Raw genomic sequence first — 20,585 nt, 5'->3', positions numbered from 1 at the left:
GTTGTTTTTATTTTCTATTCCTCTTATTTGCCATTTAGACACTGTCTTGCCATTTGAGGTTGAAAATAGAAACATAATTTTTAAAATGAGAAAATAAATGCATTTAAATGCATCAAATGTGCTTAAATAGTTCTAGCACTGTTTTATCCAGAAGGGAAAGAAACGGGGAATGATAATGTTAGCTAAAGTTAAGTTTCAGATTATCCACAAAATTAATTGATCCATGCTATCACCATGAATAGTGTCTGTGAATATCGTTTAGTGATTAACCTAGATAGGTTCTGGGTTAATAATCTGGAAGAACTAATGCTGAAACACTAAAAGAACCAAGAGTCATGTACAGCTGTGGACAGTAAGGACAGCAAAGCCAATAATCTCCTCTTCGGAGACATTTTTGTTCTACGTATGTATTATTCATGAACACAAATTAACTTTCTGCTTCTATTTGTATATAAAATTTTTCCTCTTGACAAGAACTTTATGCTTCTCTTGAGCTGAATTTTTATCTTTCTGTTTTCTCGAGGTTATCTACAGATACAGAAACCATCTAAGAGGTCTGGTGTTGGATACAACTATTCGTACCTTGTAAAATTCTTACCTCTAAATCATTAAAAAACAAATGAGTATCAGCAAGATTAAAAATCATTTCTTCCATGCGGAGTCCAAGGGTTACAGCCATGGGGGGATCCTGTAAAGAAAATGTACACATAATGAGGTAAAATTTCAGTAAGCGCTTATTATTAAAAATATTTTAAGCACATATTGCTGTGGTGGAAGAGGGAGGAGACTGCATGGGTTTTTACTGAAGATTCAAAAGATTTCTCAGTTTTCCAAAAAGGTGACTTTCCAGAAGGTTCAGACATACCAAATGCACAGACACACCTGGGAATTCAGACATACGTAACGATGACTCAGCATACATTTTCACATAAAGCTGTATGTTGAGGAGAGAAGGAGGAAGGAAATCAGCTAGTTCATATGACCCAGTTTACATATAATCTACGGAAAGTATTCTGGAGAAAGGTATTTGGATGGGGTGCTGAAGAATGGAGCAAACTTACTAAAAAGAAAGGATGTCTTTTTAAGAATAATGACAAATAATAAGAATTAAAAGATAGAGAAAAATAGGTCAACTGGGTATTTATAGGACTTGAGTAGATAATGTTATCTGCAGGTGAAACAGGAAGAGCTGGCAGAGGATGGTGCGACCATCACTTAATTTTTAATTGCATTTTTATCAACAAGGTAAGAGGACTCTCCCTATCCAAACATGTGTAGAGTTTGGTCTAACCTGCATTTGACTAAGGTTGAAGAAGGGAGGGGTGAGAATAGCTAAAAGAACATTAGTTCTCTAAGTGTAATCCAGGTAAAAAATATATGCTTTGGGAAGTTAATGAAAGTGATGGAGTCAGTAAAGAGTTAAAATGACTCAATTTTTGTTTACAGAAACCAAGATATTAAACAGCAGCAAGAAGTTGAAAATCAAGACCAGAGTTGTTACTTTACCATAATTAGCTGCAGCTGAAGGCCTAGCATCAAGAGATATAAGACTAAAAAGAAAGGAGCATTTGGGGATAGGGATGGGAATAGGGAAGTAATTCATGCTCAAACATTGTGTTTAAAATTATCAAAGTTGGAATGATGTCTAAAGAAGAACTGCTCATAGGTGCAACTCCGAAGATAAGAGAAAGAAAAAACCTGGAAGGGACAAACCCTTAAAATTTGAGACCAGATGGGTGTTAGCAGGGAGAAGAATAAGGTTTTGAATAAAGCTGACAAGTCTAGAAGGATACTATTGGTTTTGGCTGGGAAGTTATTTTGGAAGACCTCAGAGGGTGATTTGGGTTGAGTGGCTGGGCCAGGAGCCAGACTGCAGGGATTTGAGAAGAGAGAGCCGAAATTGTGTTTTCAACGTTCTAATAGTTGGCATTTCAAGAAATGTATCTCAACTTGGGGAAATGTAATGTAAACTTTACTCAATTTATGATAAGAACATGCAACCCAGGTCAGGCCAAGCAGTATTCATCTACACCCTGAACTGATTCCGTTTGCAAGGAGAAACCACTCTTCATTCCACACCTCCACTATGATAACCTATTTTATTCCTATATTTCCTTTCATCAGTTTTGAGGGGGAAGCCCTAAAGTGTAAACATATTTGAGATGTCATCCTGTGTTCTGTAGCCATGAAAACCCGGAGAACAGGAATTAAATGCTAAGAAAAAGGCAGTGAGTGCTAAGGGGCACTGGGGTATGAGAGCTAAACTAAGACGATGTGAGCGAAGATAGAGACAAGATAATAATACGCTGGATTTCAACATAATTTTCTAATTGTTTACATCTTCTCATTTAGAGATTTATGTGGATTTCATAGGCAGAGATTCTCATTTCTCAGTAATGGATGCTGACTCTTCACATACCTGATGGCCTCCTGGTATTTTGTCATCCGGTAGCTTGACTGTGCTGCCGGATTCATCCGTCTGCCAGTGACAGAACCATTTGGGACTATATACCCAAAGATCAAATCAGTTCTGTTTTAGCCAACAAACATTCATTAAAAACAAGAATAAAATTATTAATTAGTAGGCCAGGCACGGTGGCTCACGCCTGTGTTCCCAGCACTTTGGGAGGCTGAGGCAGGCAGACCATTTGAGGTCAGGAGTTCGAGACCAGCCTGGCCAACATGGTAAAACCCTGTTTCTACTAAAAATACAAAAATTAGCTGGACACAGTGGTGTGTGCCTGTAATCCCAGCTACTCAGGATGCTGAGGCACGAGAATCCCTTGAACCTTCGAGGTGGAGGTTGCAGTGAGCCAAGATCACGCCACTGTACTCCAGCTTGGGTGACAGAGTGAAACAGTATCTCAAAAGAAAAAAAATATTAATAAGTGCCAGTTTGTGTCTCAAGGGGTTTCAGAGCTCAGAAGCGCCCCTTGCTCTGTTTCCTTCAAGTATAAAATTCTTCTTTTTTCTTCATTTTGTTGATCATGTTTTTGTTGAAATAAAATCTCTAAAGGTTGTGTAAATTAAAAAAAAAAATTTGTCTTTTTTGATTGAAAAATTCCTATTATTAGTCTCTGTCTTTTTGGCAGGGTTGGGGGAACTAGGCATTAAATAGGCTGAGGATATTCTATGAAACTATTCTGCCTAGTCATGGAACCATGAACAAAGTCTACAGAAATATCAGGAAAAATCAAATGTAATTATAGCATGAAAACATATAATTCCATTAGTGACGCTCTGTGCTTTTGAGGAATGTTCACTGATGCAAGACAATAAAACTGAGCTCCACACTAGTCTGTTATGTTTCTGATGATTACTGCCCTAAAGATACATATTTCAGATAGGAGTTCAGAAATATCTGATTTAAAAGGTTTTCCTTCTGGAGACCAGGTTGGTTAGGCTCTTATCCTATGATTTGCCAATTTTTCTTTTTAAGTTTTAAATACAATTATTGAATTTCTTATGTTCATTCTTCACATTCTTTGCATTTACAGATCAGATTTATGGGGATGGGAGAAAACATACTGTTCCTTTTGATTGTTACTTTGATCAATTCCATGCTTCTGAAGTACGTAACTCTGTGCTACCCAAACAGTGATAGGAAAATCCATGAAGAATGCATTTTGTACATCTGATAAGCATGCAAACAAGCATAATTTTTTTCAAAAAAAAGCAAAATGCAAGAATCTGCTAGCAAGCAAGCATGGCATGTGGTATGATAAAAACTGTAGTTGAGCACTCCACTGGAATGCAACCCCACGGCACTGGGAGGGCTGGTCATTTGTTTTTCAAGCTGTGGAGATTCCACATCACACACTCTGTGAGAGCCAGGACTTAGTAAGCATTTTGGCAAAATATCATTTGTAACTGGGAAAGTTTAGGTTTGTGGTTTGCTGGAGTGTGAACTAGCTGTATTTTACTAAGCTTTCCAGAGAGCAAGGCCTATTGAAAGAGAGATGTTTCATCAGCCATGCCAAAGTCTTGGCACAGATGGGCCAGGGCTAGTCATGCCATCAGCCAAGGAAAACCATGCCTGTAAGAGGTGGTGATCTTGTTTCTAAGAGAATGTCTGGGGCAGGCTTACTTTCAAATATCTAATTTTAATTTTGTTTTTTTCCAGCTTACTAAGTCACTGGGACAGCTAATTCTAAGTGAGCAGATTACAGCACTGCATTTTTCCAGCTAAAGGACTCACAGATCCAAAAATCCCAGAAAGATGACTGGACATTTGGTGGGTGTAGCCTTAGCAATGCTGGGCACCCTCCATCTTGCCAAACTGCTGTGAGGGAGCTGCCAGCACCTGCAATTCCACTGTTTTATCAGGCATGTGAGAATGAAACATACTTCTGGATTGAACCCAAGTTTTATACAGAGATGTTTGCTCATTTTCATTAGATGTTTGTAGAATTATGGGCACCTTATGAATCAAGAGTTGCTTTTTTTATTTGCATTTAAGTGTAGTGAATGTTGAGTTTAGGGTCTAAAATGAGGTGATAGCAAAATCTTGGATAGAGGAAAAAAGTGGGATAATAAAGGCACTAACAGGGTTTTGTGGAAGTTCTGATATATATTATACATATTATAACAGTTCCAAAAGGTTCAAAGTGTCTACAACAGAGTTTAATAGGAGGCAAATTGAACTACTGCCAATTTATTCTGTGTACTGCTCTATCAAAATACTGAAACTATTCCCCAGACATTTTACCGAATAGAGAGAGAGAGTGAGAGAGAGAGAGAGAGAGAGAGAGAGAGAAGAGGAAGATGAAGAAAATAAATAGCTCTTGGCCTTTAAATGTGTGGTTCTAAGCCAGATGTTGCCAGTGTATAATCAAGGCAGGATCCAGTACAGCAGTTCTCTAAATCAAAATACTAACGCCTATTAGCCATGTGAACACAGAGCATAAATTGGAGCCAGACTGTCTGTCTATGGGCCTCTGCCCTGCACTGGGCCATCAGCTGGAATTCCTCCTCTAGGGACACACTGTAAAAATATCTCTGGAGAGGCAGCAATTATGTATTTTTAAAGAAGCTAAGGACTTTTTTTTGTTTGTTTTTTAAAGACATCAACCTCTTGAAACAGTTATTCTTTTGGGACCCGTAGCATATGTGTAGACATGTGCACACAAAGATAGAAGATATGCAAGTTCATCACGGAAGAAAGAAGGCAGACCAGCTCCATGAACCAAGGTGGAAAAAGTTACTGGAATTTTTAGAATACATATACTCTTTAAATCATAAGAGATAAAATGAAATTCAGTCACAAATCAGAACGGAAATTTTACAATTGTGATACTTGTCTATGATGGATAGGTAGTGGGCTTACAAGTTCTTAGGAGGAACTGGAAAATGGTTTCAGGAACATTCATTTATTCATCATATATTTATTGAGTGACCAATTATGTATTAGACACGTTCAAATTCCAAGCAGAGAGCAGATAACCAAAAAAGCAAAGCCCATACCTTTATGTGGTTTATATTATTACTGGATGAGCTATCTGATAAACAGACAAGAAAACAAGGGAGTATAAGCATTTCAGGTGGTGATCAGCTATGAAAGAAAAACCAGGACAAGCAGATACAGAAGTGATGAGGATGAGTGGAAAGGGCTAATTTAAAACAAATTCAGAGAAGCCCCCTTTCAGGAAGTAATGGCAGAGAGAGAAACAGAGGCCTGACAAAGGTGAGGGAGCTAGGTATGAACAGGTGCGATAGTAGCGAACATACGCAGAGCCCAGAGGTGAGGAGTCTGTGTGTGAGAAGAGGGACCCTGACCAGGGAAGGGAAAGGAAACAAGGATTTTAAGAATGCAAGAGTGCTCCACTGAATGTACGTGAGAGGCCCCAGCAAGATAAGCCAAGAAGGAACACTTGATTTGGCAACAAGGTGGCTCCTCAGACTTGGCAAGTGTCATGTTATGGCAAAGCTGGAAAGAGCAGAGAAAGAGAGCAGTCACCAGAGGGGAAAATGGGCTCAAGAAGCTCTTCTAATGACAGGAATGTGACAGCAGATACAATGGTGATGGGAAGAATCTAGGAGAGTGAGAAACTGGTGGCTTAGCGAAAGAAGTCCTTTCAGGAGTCGATTCTTTGGGTAGGTGAGGGAGCACGGAACCAGGGTGCAAGAGAGGTGCAAGAGACATCTATGGCTACAGATGTAGGAGGCACGGATTTGGTGGTGCAAAGATGACAGAATTCATTTGTTTGCTTTTTTCCCCCTGGTAATTGAGGAGGTTTGTACAGAATTGGGAGAGATATGCTTGCTCTCCCTTCAGCTCTTCAAAACCTGCAACAGGAAGAGTTCATGACCCCAAGAGTGCTTGCACCCACTTGAGATCTGTGGCCACATTCAGCTGCTGAGGTACAGGCAGTCAGTGGGGTTTTCTGATGGAGAAATAATGGGGAAAGGATAGAGAGGCGTTATGGAAAAGTAGGGTTATAGTGGTACATAAGGAGGACTGCAAGCTGGGAGGATGACATATAAGACAGGAGTTCTCAGACTCCACCATGCATGGGGAACACCTGTGGAGCTTTCACAATGCCTGTTGCTCGGGCCACACCCCATACCAACTAAATCGGATTATCTGAGGTGGGTCCACGCATCAGTCATGTTAAAGCTCTGCAGTGAGTCCAATGTACAAACGAAATTGAGAGTCAGCAGATGACAGTCTTGCTACTCAAAGTGTGGTTCACAGACCAGCACCATTGGCATCATCTGGGAACTGTTAGAAATGCACACTTGTAGACCCTTCCCCAGATCTAGTTTGCCAGGTAGTTTAACAAGATTATCAGGTGATTCATATACATGTTACTTTTGAATAAATACTGGTCTATAAGCTATTATAATGAGAGACTGGGATAGTTAAGAAAAATCAGAGCTGGCATGACCTTCTGGCTTTCCAAGAGTTAAGTCTGTGGTGCTTCCACAGGACGGTTGGACTTGAGCCAGCGTGATCACTGAGTAGAACTGTGGCTTAGTATAATTTCTCAGGAACTAGACTTCTCTAGAGTTGCTTATGAGGAAGAGTGCCTTTTCCACCCTTCACCTCCATAAAGATCCTTCTGTGGACTTAACTTCAAGGACCAAATGTCTGCTGGTGTCTTTTTCTTAGTAATGTAGCCAATTACCTGCTGGGGAGCTGGTAAAGGTGAAAAGCTAGCACACTTTGAATTAAAAGATTTTGTTCACAATTCAAGTGTTCAGTGTAAGCAACATATTTGCAGTTGAACAGTAGTTAATGTTGTCAAGCTTAAATTGTGTGATGAAGGGGATCATCACACAACTTACCACTAGAGGCTTCTACAGTTTCAGTCAGAAGGGAATCCAAATGTATCAAACTAATAACAGAATAAATGTACTTCAAGGGGGGAATTACAGTGGTAGTACATGGCAACAGTGTAACATGGTACTTGGATGGAAAGAAAAATACCATGTTGGTGAGAATGACTGTGGGAGGATGGGCTAGAAAGCACAGGGCCCAGAGAAAAGTGGCAGAGCAGAGGTGACAAATACACACACCTCAGGAGGCTCCTCAGGACTCCAAGAGAAAGGTGATTGACACGTTAGGAGATGGCTACAGGAGGAAATGCCTAGGAGAGGGTTGATGATGGTTAAAGAATACTTAAGGTAAGTTAATGTTCTAATCCCCCACCTTCTCAAGATATGAGATTAAATGATCATCAACTGAGATCAAAGGAACTGAAAACTTCAGGGCAGGTTACAGAAGGCTGCTCTATGTGTTTCTAAGAGATTAGTTACCATTATCTCTCTGGTATATTAGCTTCAAGTTAATCAATGTGATGTCCTTTCAAGATCTTTCCCCTTTTCTAACATAATTCCAGCAATTACTTGGTAAAGATGGGCTTAAATAAAAGTAATATATTTGGCTATTCATGAGATCACGCAGAGCCATTCCATTTAATTTTTAAAAGAAATTCTCAAACATATACTCAACATGAAGCTCTGAAAGGGGAGACAATAGGTAGCAATGATTTCCCAATTCCCTAGGGAAGAGTTCGAGATATGTCACTGTCTTTGATTTGGCTTTATTTTCACATGCATATGTATGATATTTATGTACACACTATATACATACACATGCACACACAATCAAACTTACTATAAGCTACCAGTAAAAACATTATGCATTTTTTGAGTCTTGCAAATTCTGTAATCATTCCTTTTATATAATATATACCAAAACCACTCTCTAGTCACCCTGGCATAGTGCTACTTCTCTGCAACGCTGACTGACTCATATTATGAGGTAAAATAACAGATACCATATTATGAGGTAAAATAACAGATACAAATATAAAATGCAAATTTCCTTAGAAAAATTCAGTTTCCTGTATTCCAGGTTTCCTTGAAACTAAATAAATAGGTTATGCTTACTGAGTATTTATTCTGTGGTGAGTTTTAATGCATTAACTCATTTAACCCTCAGAATCAAATTACAACTTTTATTATTCTCCTCATTTTATATACAAGACAACTGAGGCTCATAAATGCTAAATAAACTAAACTACTCAAGGTCACATGGGTACTAGGAGGGAGAGGTAGAATTTGAACTTGGGGTCATTCTCCCTCCAAAGCCAGAGCCCTCTAAGCATATGGTGTTTGTTAGCACTGCCATTAGGATTGCCTCAGATCCATGGTTCTAACACTTGATTAATTCTATTACTTTCTATTAAACCATGTTGGTTTTCTTTAGTCCAAATGCACAAACATCAGCATTTATCTTCATGACTAGCCTGTCATTTAAAATCCAGCCAAATGCTATGTTAGAAGTATTTTTCTGCACAAATGTGTGTAGACTGTTCAATATACAAGCAATCAATTGATTAATTCTGATGAACATATTATTTCGCCAACACTGCTGTTAATATGAGATGTCGTCTAAAATAAGCAAGCAGTTTGGGTAACCTGAATCTGAGTTTCACATTATCAGGCAACCATTCACTTTTCCTGCAGTTCCTTCACTTTTTCCCCTGACTTGGGCTATTTCCTCTGTGTCCTTACTGTGGAATAACTTTAGAGTATCATAGCTTCATAGCACATGATACATTAATGATCCAAGATAAACCAAACCCCTAAAGCACAATTTATATAGCTTTCTTCACCCTCCCCTGAAAACAAAAGGAATCACTGCAAGTTATCAGGTAAAATGATATACACAATCAGGGAATAGAAATAAACTCTAACATGATGGATGATTCCTGGTCTACATCCTGTCGAATTTACAAGCTCCTATTTTAGAGTTTTGCAGCACAGACACTGTAGATTGCAATTGGTGCTCAGCTGCAAAACCCATCACCAGCCTCACAGCAGCAGGGCTCAGATAGCAAGGTTCCTCATTCACCATCGTCAGAAATGTCCAGGAATAGTTCTGCTTAGAAAAGACAGTGTTGACAATTGAACAGGGTCAAAAAGTGATAACCCATTAGGAAGATGCTTGGGAAATTCACATAATTTAATTTATAAATGGAAGTAGAATTTTCCAAAAGTTTTTTTTTTTTAATTAAAACACAAAAGTTAGTTGGGACAATTTATGGGTAAAAGGTCATTCCTACATTATTGTGGTCCACACATTTTATTTTTACAGGTTGTGGGGAAAGAACACGAGACCAAAGAATATAGAGATTAAGAAACCTGCCAAAGAGATACGGATTTCACTGATCTTGCCACTTATGAGCTATGTATGGTAGTACCAATCAATCACACAGGGTGATGGGAAAAGCTAATGAGAGAATGCATTTCACAGGACACTCAGCCAAGGGCCAGGCGCACAGTAACCAGTAAAAAAATGATACTCAGTATTGCCCACTAATTATGGGTGCGGGGAGAGGAAGAAAGACAGGTAGATATGCAGGTAGGTATGGTAATTTCAGGATATGATTGACATCTCTGGTCTTCATAGGTGCAGCTCCCAGCTCACTATACTTGAGGCCACTGCAGTGCCACTTCACATGGTGCAGGAGTGAACATTGACCTTGCAGGTCTGAAAACATCTGCCTTTAGTTATTTCTCATTTTGGAGAAAGAAGGTATATTTTTATGAATTTTCTCTAACCTAGGAGGTAGATGATAGTTTTCACCGTGTAGTGTCATTTTTATATATGTACATTATCTCATTTAAGCCACCCCGTAACCCCTGGAAGGAAATGAATTATAACCATTTTCAGATGAAACAGGCTCAGAGGTCAAACAGTTTGCCCTTAGGCACAGCCAGGCACAGGAGGTCCTTCTGACTTTTAGTTCAGTGCTCCTTCAGCTAGTCGACTGCCTTCCAGGCTGTATTCTGAGCAAGCTCCAGGATTCAGGAACACCTTTCATGGTGACCAAGAATGATGGGGAAGGGTGGTCATGTAGGGGAAATGGGATCTCTCCAGTCCCCCATCTGTACATTTTACCTAGAGAAGTTCTGCCCTTAGATGTTCTATACAGTGATGCTCTCAGTCATATGTGTGTAGAGGAATCTCTGGCTAAAATAATCAAAAAAATCACTATGCTATACCAAAATGTTACACTCTAAAATGCATATTGTGGAAATAAGACTGATCTAAGAAATGAAAAGAATTAAGGACCCATAATAATTTTAAGGACCCATAAGATTGTCAAGCTTAGACAATCTTAACACTACAAAGGTCTTTTCCCCCCTCCCAGAAATAATGGCTCTGGTCACTTTTGTTATTAGCAATGCAAAGTCCTGACTTAACTAATCATCAGAATGACCTTATTTCAGTCAGTCCTCAAGGTTATTACTGATGACATTAGGGAACTGAGAGATTAAACTTAGTTATAGAGGATTCTTTTAAACATCTCATGACCTTTAATATGATAACATGCATTGAATGGCTATAAAATGTAAGCATTCCCTAAATCTATTTGACCATGGCCTTTTCTCAAAGACTATTAATTAACATGTTCATTAGTTTGCTCAAGGAAAAAAAGTCTGGGAAATACTCCACTCTAGTGGTTCTCAAAATGCAGCCCAGGACTATCAGCTTTATCTGGAAATTTGTTCCAAATGCAAAACCTATGGTCCCACCCCAAACCTCCTGAATCAGAAACTCTGGGTTGTAACGCAGCAATCTGTGCTTAACAGGCCCTGCAGGTTATTGTGACACACACTCAAGTTTCAGAAGCACTGTTCCTATCTAAGGCATGGTCATTCTTACTGCATAGTGTCTCCTAAGTGGTCAGCTTGTGTCCACTCTTATTCCTCTAAATTCTACTCTCTGCATAGCAGACAATAATAAACCTAAAACTCCCCAACAGCTTCTCACTGCAACCAGAAAAAACCCAAACACCTTACCATAATGAAGAGTCCTTGCCTGGTCCAGCCCTTGCCTACCTCTCTCTTCTTATAAATAAATGAATATATTTCTTTATATTTATTTATAAATAAATGAATATATTTCTTTATATTTATTTATAAATAAATGAATATATTTCTTTATATTTATTTATAAATAAATGTATTTATATTTATTTATAAATAAATGAATATATTTCTTTATATTTATTTATAAATAAATGAATATATTTCTTTATATTTATTTATAAATAAATGAATATATTTCTTTATATTTATTTATAAATAAATGAATATATTTCTTTATATTTATAAATAAATGAATATATTTCTTTATATTTATTTATAAATAAATGAATATATTTCTTTATATTTATAAATAAATGAATATATTTCTTTATATTTATTTATAAATAAATGAATATATTTCTTTATATTTATTTATAAATAAATGAATATATTTCTTTATATTTATTTATAAATAAATGAATATATTTCTTTATATTTATTTATAAATAAATGAATATATTTCTTTATATTTATAAATAAATGAATATATTTCTTTATATTTATAAATAAATGAATATATTTCTTTATATTTATAAATAAATGAATATATTTCTTTATATTTATAAATAAATGAATATATTTCTTTATATTTATAAATAAATGAATATATTTCTTTATATTTATAAATAAATGAATATATTTCTTTATATTTATAAATAAATGAATATATTTCTTTATATTTATAAATAAATAAATGAATATATTTCTTTATATTTATAAATAAATAAATATATCTCTGTAGTATTTATTTTTTATTTTTGTGGGTACATAGTAGGTGTATATACACATGGGATACATGAGATTTTTTTCTTTTTTTTGAGACAGAGTCTCACTCTGTTGCCCAGGCTGGAATGCAGTGGAGCCATCTCAGCTCACTGCAACCTCTGCCTCTGGGGTTCAGGCAATTCTCCTGCCTCAGCCTCCTGAGTAGCTGGCATTACAGGTGCCCACCACCACACCTGGCTAATTTTTTTATTTTTAGCAGAGACAGGGTTTTGCCATGTTGGCCAAGCTGGTCTTGAACTCCTGACCTCAGGTGATCTGCCCATTTCGGCCTCCCAAAGTGCTGGGATTACAGGTGTGAGCTACCGCACCTGGCGTCATGAGATATTTTGATACAGGTATACAATGCATAATAATCACATCAGGGTAAATGGGGTATCCATCACCTCAAGTGTTTATCATTTTGTTGTGTTACAGACAATCCAATTAAACCCTTTTATTTATTTTATAATTTTATTTATTTATTTTTTACTCTGACACCTGGGCTGGACTGCGGTGGTGTGAACATGGCTCACTGCAGCCTCAATCTCTGAGCTCAAATGATCCTCCAACATCAGCTTCCTGAGTAGCTGAGAATACAGGCATGCACCACCATGCCCAGCTAATTAAAAAAAAAACACTTTTTTTTTTTTTTTTGTAGAGGCAGGGTCTCACTATGTTGCCCAGGCTAATCTCCAACTCCTGGCCTCAAGTGATTCTCCTGCGTCACCTCCCAAAGTGTTAGGATTACAGGCCTGAGCTACTGTGCCTGGACTCTCTTAGTTATTTTAAAATGTACAATAAATTATTGTTGACTACAGTCACCCTGTTGTGCTATCAAATACTAGATGTTATTCATTCTAACTATATTTTTGTACCCATTAACCATTCCCACTAACTGCACCCCTCAACGACTACCCTTCCCAACCTCTAGTAACCATCGTTCTACTCTGTCACCATTAGTTCGATTTTTAGCTTCCAAATAAGTAAGAATATGTAAAGTTTGTCACCTTGTGCCTGGCTTATTTCACTTAAAGAGCTCCAGTTCCATCCATGTTGCTAAAAATGACAGGATCTCATTTTTTATGGCTGAATAGTACTCCACTGTGTATATGTACCACATTTTCTTTACCATTCATCTGTTGATGGACACCTAGGTAGCTTCCAAATCTTGGCTATTGTGAAAAGTGCTGAAATAAACATAGGAGTGCAAATACCTCTTTGATATACTGATTTCCTTTCTGTCGGGTATATACCTAGCAATGAGATTGCTGGATCACATGGTAGTTCTATTTTTGGTTTTTGAGGAACCTCCAAACTGTTCTCCATAGTGGTGGTACTAATTTACATTCCCACAAACAGTGTATGAGGGTTCCCTTTTCTGTACATCCTCATTGGCATTGCCTGTCTTTTGGATATAAACCATTTTAAGTGTCGTAAGATGATATCTCATTGTAGTTTTGAGTTTCTCTGATGATCAATAATGGGAACACCTTTTCATGTACCTGTTTGCCATGTGTATGTCTTCTGAGAAATATCTATTCAAATTTCTTGACCGGTTTTTATTCAGATTATTAAATATTTTCCTATTGAGTTGAGCTCCTGGTATGTTCTGCTTATTAATCCCTTGTACAATGGATAGTTTACAAATATTTTCTCCTATTCTGTGGATTATCTCTTCACTTTGTTGACTGTGTTCTTTGCTGTGCAGAAGCTTTTTAACCTGATTTGTTGACTGTGTTCTTTGCTGTGCAGAAGCTTTTTAACTTGATGGCTCCCATTTATCCATTTTTGCTTGGTTGCCTGTGCTTGTGGGGTACTGCTCAAGAAATCTTTCCCTAGTCCAATGTCCTGGAGAGTGTCCCCAATGTTTTATTGTAGTAGTTTTATAGTTTGAGATCTTACATTTAAGTCTTTAGTCCATTTTGATTTGATTTTTATATGTGGCAAGAGATAGGGGTCTAGTTTCGTTCTTCTTCACGTGGATCTCCATTATCCCAGCACCATTTATTGAAGAGACTGTTCTCTCCCCAATGTATGTGCTTGGCATCTTTGTAAAAAATGATTTCACTGTAAATGTATGAATTTGTTTCTAAGTACTCTATTCTTTTCATTGCTTTATATGTCTGTTTTTATGACAGTACCATGTTGTTTTTGTTACTATCACTTTGTGTTATAATTTGAAGTCAGGTAATGTGATTTTTCCAGTTTTACTCCTTTTGCTCAGGGTAGCTTTGGCTATTCTGGGTCTTCTGTGTTTCCATATAAATTTTAGGATTTTTTTTTCTGTGAAGAATGTCAGTAGTATTTTGATAGTGATTGCATTGAATTGATAGATTGCTTCAGGTAAAACGGACATTTTAACAATATTGATTCTTCTAGTCCATGAACATGGAATCTCTTTCCATTTTTTCTGTGTCCTCTTCAATTTATGCCATCAACGTTTTACAGTTTTCATTGTAGAGATCTTTCACTTCTTTGGTTAATTCCTAGGAATTTTATTTTATATGTAGCTATTATAAATAGCATTACTTTTTTATTTCTTATTCAGATTGTTCACAGCTGACATATAAAAATGCTTCTGATTTTTGTATGTTGATTCTGTATCCTGCAACTTTACTGATTTTATCAGCTCTGATAGTTTTTTGATGGAATCTTTAAGCTTTTCTAAAAATAAGATTATATCATCTACAAATAAGGCGAATTTGACTTCTTCCTTTCCAAATTGGATGCCATTTATTTCTTTCTACTGTCTAACTGCTCTAACTAGGACTTCCAGTACTATGCTGAATAACAGTGGTGACAGTGGGCATCTTTGTTCTGTTCCAGATCTTAGAGGAACGGTTTTCAATTTTTCCCCCTTCTGTGTGATATCAGCTGCAGGTCTGTCATATATGGCTTTTATTGTGTTGAGGTATTGTCCTTTCATACCCAGTTTTTTGAAGATTTTTTTTTATCAGCAAAGGATGTTGAATTTTATCAAATACTTTTCAGCATCAGATGAAATAATCTTTATGTGTTTCATTCTGTTGGTATGATGTATCACATTGATTGATTTGCATATGTTGAACCATCCTTGCATCCCTGGGGTAAAGCCCACTTGGGTCATGATGAATTATCTTTTCAATGTGTTGTTGAATTCAGTTTGCTAGTATTTTGTTGAGGATTTTTGCATCAATATTTATCAAGGATATTGGCCTGTAGCTTTCTTTCTTTAATGTGTCTTCTTCTGGTTTTGGTATCAGAGTAACAATAGCCCTGTAGAATGAGTTTGGAAATATTCCTTCCTCTGTTTTCTGGAATAGTTTGGGCAGGGTTGCTATTAGCTATTCCTTAAATGTCTGGAAAAATTCAGCAGTAAAGTCATAGGGTCCCAGGCTTTCTTTTCTTCTTCCTTTTTTTTTTTTTTTTTTTTTTTTGAGACGGAGTTTCACTCTGTCCCCCAGGCTGCAGTGCTGTGGTGCTAACTCGGCTCACTGCAAGCTCTGCCACCCAGGTTCACGCCCTTCTCCTGCCTCAGCCTCCCGAGTAGCTGGAACTACAAGCACCCGCCACCATGCCTGGCTAATTTTTTGTATTTTTTAGTAGAGACGGGGTTTCACCATGTTAGCTAGGATGGTCTTGATCTCCTGACCTCGTGATCTGCCCACCTCGGCCTCCCAAAGTGCTGGGATTACAGGCATAACCCACTGCGCCGGGCCTGCTGGGGTACTTTTTATTGCAGCTTCCATCTCTACTTGTTATTGGTGTGTTCACGTTTTGGACTTCTTCACGATTCAATCTTGACAGCTTTATATGTCTAGTTGTTGGTCCATTTCATCTAGATTTTCCAGTTTATTGGCATGTAGTTTCTCACAGTAGCCTCTAAGAATACTTGGAATTTCTGAAGTATAGTTGTAATGTCTCCTTTTTCATTTCTGGTTTTACTTATTTGAGTCTTCTCTTCTTTTTTGTTAGCTAGGCTGGTTAAAGATTTGTCTATTTTGTTTATCTTTTCAAAAAACCAACTTTTAATTTTGTTGATCTTTTGTATTTTTTTCATTTCAAGTTCATTTATTCTCTGATCTTTTCTAGTTCTTTTTTTTTTTTTGAGACGGAGTCTTGCTTTGTCGCCCAGGCTGGAGTGCAGTGGTGCGATCTCGGCTCACTGCAAGCTCCACCTCCCGGGTTCACGCCATTCTCCTGCCTCAGCCTCCCGAGTAGCTGGGACTACAGGCGCCCACTACCACGCCCGGCTAATTTTTTTGTATTTTTAGTAGAGACGGGGTTTCACCGTGTTAGCCAGGATGGTCTCGATCTCCTGACCTCGTGATCCACCCGCCTCGGCCTCCCAAAGTGCTGGGATTACAGGCGTGAGCCACCGCGCCCGGCCTTTTCTAGTTCTTTAAGATGCATCATTAGGTGGTTTATTTGAAGTTTTTCTTTTTTTGATGCATACAATTATAGCTATAAACTTTCCTCTTAGTGCTGCTTTCACTGTATTCCATAGGGTTTAGTATTTTGTGTTTCCATTATCACTTTTTTCTTTCAAGAAATTTTTAATTTCCTTCTTAATTTTTTCATTGACCCATTGGTCATTCAGGAGTTATTGTTTAGTTTGCATGTGCTTGCACAGTTTCCAAAATTCCTCATTATTGATTTCTAATTTTACTCCATTGTGGTCAGAGAAGATACATAATATAATTTCATTTTTTTTAATTTTTAAAGACTTGTATTGTGGCCTAACATGTGTTCTATCATGAGAATGATCTATGTGTGTAGGAGAAGAATGTATATTCTGCAGTTGTTGTATGAAATGTTCTGTAAATATCTATTAGGTCCATTTGGTCTAAGCCTGTGCAGATTAAGTCCAGTGTTTCTTCGTTGATTTTGTGTCTGGATGATGTGCCCAATGTTGAAAGTCAGGTGCTGAAGTCTCCAGTGACTATGGTATTGAAGTTTATCTCTCTCTTTAGTACTAATGATATTTGCTTTATATATCTGGGTGCTCCAGTATTGAGTGCATATACATTTAAAATTGTTATATCCTGTTGCTGATTTGACTCCTTTATTATTATATGATGACCTTCTTTTGTCTAATTTTTATAGTTTTTCTTTGTTTTACTTTTTGTGTTGAAATCCACTTTGATGATTATAAGTATAGCTACTCTAGCTCTTTTTTAGTTTTCATTTTCAGGAAATATATTTTTCCATCCCATTATTTTCAGTCTCTGTGTGTCTTTATAGGTGAAGTGTATTTCTTGTAGGCAAGAGATCGTTGGGTCACGGTTTTTTGTTTTTTCATTTTTTTTTAATCTATTCAGCCACTCTATGTCTTTTCATTGGAGAGTTTAGTCCATTTACATTCAGTGTTATTACTGATAAGTAAGGACTTATTCCTGCCATTTTGTTATTTGTTTGCTGGTTGTTTTGTGGTTTCCTCTTCCTTCTTCTTGTCTTCCTTTTAGTAAAGATGACTTATTTGTTGGTATGTTTTAATTTCTTGCTTTGTATTTTTGGTGTATCTGTTGTATGTTTTTGATTTGCAGTTATCATGAGGCTTGCAAATAATATAACTCATTAATTGAAATCGATGGCAATGTAACACTGATTGCATAAACCAACAAACTAACAAACCAGCAAAGAGAAAACTAATTAAAAACTCTACACTTTGATTCTGTTCCCCTGCTTTTTAACTATTTGTTGTTTCTATTTATATCCTATTTTACCATGTCTTGAAAAGTTGTCAGTTATTATTTTTAATTGGTTCATCTTTTAGTCTTTCTACTTAAAGTATGAGTAGCTTACATACCACAATTACAGTGTTACACTATTCTGTGTTTTTCTGTGTACTTATTGTTACCTGTGAGTTTTTTACCTTCAGATGAGTTCTTACTGCTCATTAACATCCCTTTCTTTCAGATTGAAGAACTCCCTTTAGCATTTCTGGTAGGATAAATCCAGTGTTGATGAAATCACTCAGTTTTTGTTTGTCTGGGAAAGTATTTCTCCTTCATGTTTGAAGGATATTGTCACTGGATATACTATTCTAGGGTAAATATGGTTTTTTTTTTAATCCTTCAGCACTTTAAAAATGTCATGCCACTCCCTCCTAGCCTATAAGGTTTCCACTGAAAAGTCTGCTGCCATGTACTGGAGCTCCACTGTATGTTCCTCATTTCTTTTCTTTCACTGATTTTAGGATCCTTTCTTTATTCTCGGGCTTTGAGGTTTGATTATCAAATGCTTTGAGGTAGTCTTTTTTGGGTTAAATTTTATTGGTGTTCTAGAACCTTCTTGCATGTGGATATTGATATCTTTCTCTAGGTTTGGGAAGTTCTCTGTTATTATCCTTTTCAATAAACCTTCTAGCCCCACCCCTCCATCTCCTGTTTAAGGCCAATAACTCTTAGATTTGCCCTTTTGAGGCTATTTTCTAGATCTTGTAGGTGCGCTTCATTCGTTTTTATTCTTTTTTCTTTTGTCTCCCCTGGCTGTGTATTTTCAAATAGCCTGTCTTCAAGCTCACTAATTCTTTCTTCTGCTTTATCAATTCTGCTGTTAAGAGACTCATGCATTCTTCAATATGTCCATTACATTTTCAATTCCAGAATTTCTGCTTATTCTTTTTACTTCAATATCTTTGTTAAATTTATTTTATAGGATTCTGAATTCCTTCTCTGTTACCTTGAATTTTGTTGCGATTCCTCAAAAAAGCTATTTTGAATTCTCTCTCAGAAAGGTCACATATCTCCATCTCTCTAGGATTGATCACTGGTGCCTTGTTTGGTGATGTCATGTTTTCCTGGGTAGTCTTAATGATTGTGGATGCCCACCAGTGTCTGAACACTGAAGAGTTAGGTATTTACTGGAGTCGCTGCTGTCTGGGCTTCTTTATACCTGTCCTTTTTGGGAAGGCTTTTGAGGTATCTGAAGGAACTTGGGTGTTGTGATCTAAGTTTTTGGTCACTGTAGGCTATCTGCATTAAATGGGGGCACCCCAAGCCCAGTAATACTGTGGCTCTTGCAGACTCATAGAGATGCCCTCTTCGTGGTCTTGGATAAGATCTCAAAGAATTCTCTGGATTACCAGGCAGAGACTTTTGTTCTATTCCCTTACTTTCTCCCAAACAAATGGGGTCTCTCTCTTGTGTTGAGCTGCCTGGAGCTGGGGGAAGGGTGACACAAGTACCTCTGTGACCACCACCCTGGGACTGTGCTGGATCAGACCTGTAGCCAGCACAGGACTGGGTCACATTCAAAGCCTGTGGTAACCACTGCCTGGCTACCACCTATGTTTGCTCAAGGCTCTACAATCAGCAGGTGGCAAAACTAGCCAAGTTTGTATGATTCCCTTCAGGGTGTCAAGTTCCCCTGGTCCCTGGTGGGTCTACAGAGCCTGGCTCCATCTAGGAGCTAGGACCTGAATCTGGAATCTACCTGGTGCTCTATTAGGAAACTACCTGTTGCTCTATTCTACTGTGGTTGAGCTAGCACCCAAGCCACAAAATGAAGTCCTTCCCACTTTTCCCTACCCTTTCCACAAGCAGAAAATTCTCTCCCATGACCACTATTGACTGCTCCAGGCCCATGGCAAGTACTGTGTAGCTATCACAGATGTTCATTCAATGCCCAAGGGCTCTTCAGTCAGCTTGTGGCGAATGCTTTCATGCCTAGGGCTCTCCCTTCAGAGCAGTGGGCACCCCTCTGACCTAAGGCAGGTGCAGAAATGCCATCCAAGAGCCATGGCCTGGAATCAGGGACCCCACATGCCGACTTGGTGCCCTATCCCACTGTTGCCAAGCTGGTACCTAAACTGCAAGAGGAAGTCCCCTTTATTCTTCCTTCTCCTTTTCTCAAGTAAAAGGAGTCCCTCTCCATAGCTACCACAGCTAGGAATATGCTGGGTCACACCTAAAGCCAGCACATCTCTGAGTCTCACCCAAGGCCTGCGGCAAGTACTGCCTTGCTACTACTGTTGATTATTCAGGGCCCAAGAGTGATGAATCTTGGTAGCAGGTGATGAATCTTGCCAAGATTGGATCCTTCCCTTCAAGGAAGCAAGCTTCCTTCAGGGCGTGTGTAGAAATGTTATCTCAGAACCAGGGCCTGGAACTGGAGCCTCAGGACTCTGCCTGGTGCCCTTTCTTTCTGTGACTAAGTTAGTATCCAAGTTGCAAGGCAAATTCCTCTTTACTCTTTCCTCTCCTCCCTCAAGTGGAAGGAAGACATCTCTACTGGAACTGTGAGCTGTGATGCCTGGGCCTGAGGGAGGGGTAGCACAAGCACTCCCTTGGCTGCCCTGGCTGGTGTCTTACCATGTCATGTGTCTGCCGAGTCCACTGGCTTCAAGCCCAGCAGAGCAGCAGGACTTGTCCAGGAATTGTGGTCCTTGTGGCCTAAACTGCCTGGACCCCAGAGCACTTTATCCCATGGTGGTGATGATTTGCCAGAACTCA

General features: G+C 38.1%; 1 protein-coding gene and 1 long non-coding RNA gene across 14 annotated transcripts in view; one reads left to right on the top strand and one right to left on the bottom strand.

Annotated features, from left to right (window-relative positions):
- EYA4 (EYA transcriptional coactivator and phosphatase 4) overlaps nucleotides 1-20,585 on the bottom strand; it is a 285,396-nt gene that overhangs the window by 21,865 nt on the left and 242,946 nt on the right. For all 13 annotated transcript variants that reach the window (XM_055391993.2, XM_055391997.2, XM_019030241.4 and 10 more), the window contains one exon: nucleotides 599-688. In XM_055391993.2, coding sequence (XP_055247968.1) covers nucleotides 599-688 — 90 coding nt within the window. The remainder of the gene's footprint in view (nucleotides 1-598; nucleotides 689-20,585) is intronic.
- The window catches only part of LOC129534547 (uncharacterized), a 43,281-nt gene continuing 31,649 nt past the window's right edge, over nucleotides 8,954-20,585 (top strand). The window contains exon 1 of the long non-coding RNA XR_010134374.1: nucleotides 8,954-10,045. This is a non-coding gene — a long non-coding RNA (uncharacterized lncRNA). The remainder of the gene's footprint in view (nucleotides 10,046-20,585) is intronic.

Source organism: Gorilla gorilla, chromosome 5, assembly GCF_029281585.2.
Source record: "Gorilla gorilla gorilla isolate KB3781 chromosome 5, NHGRI_mGorGor1-v2.1_pri, whole genome shotgun sequence".
Lineage (NCBI taxonomy): Eukaryota > Metazoa > Chordata > Mammalia > Primates > Hominidae > Gorilla > Gorilla gorilla.
This window is presented reverse-complemented; position numbering and strand designations above follow the sequence as displayed.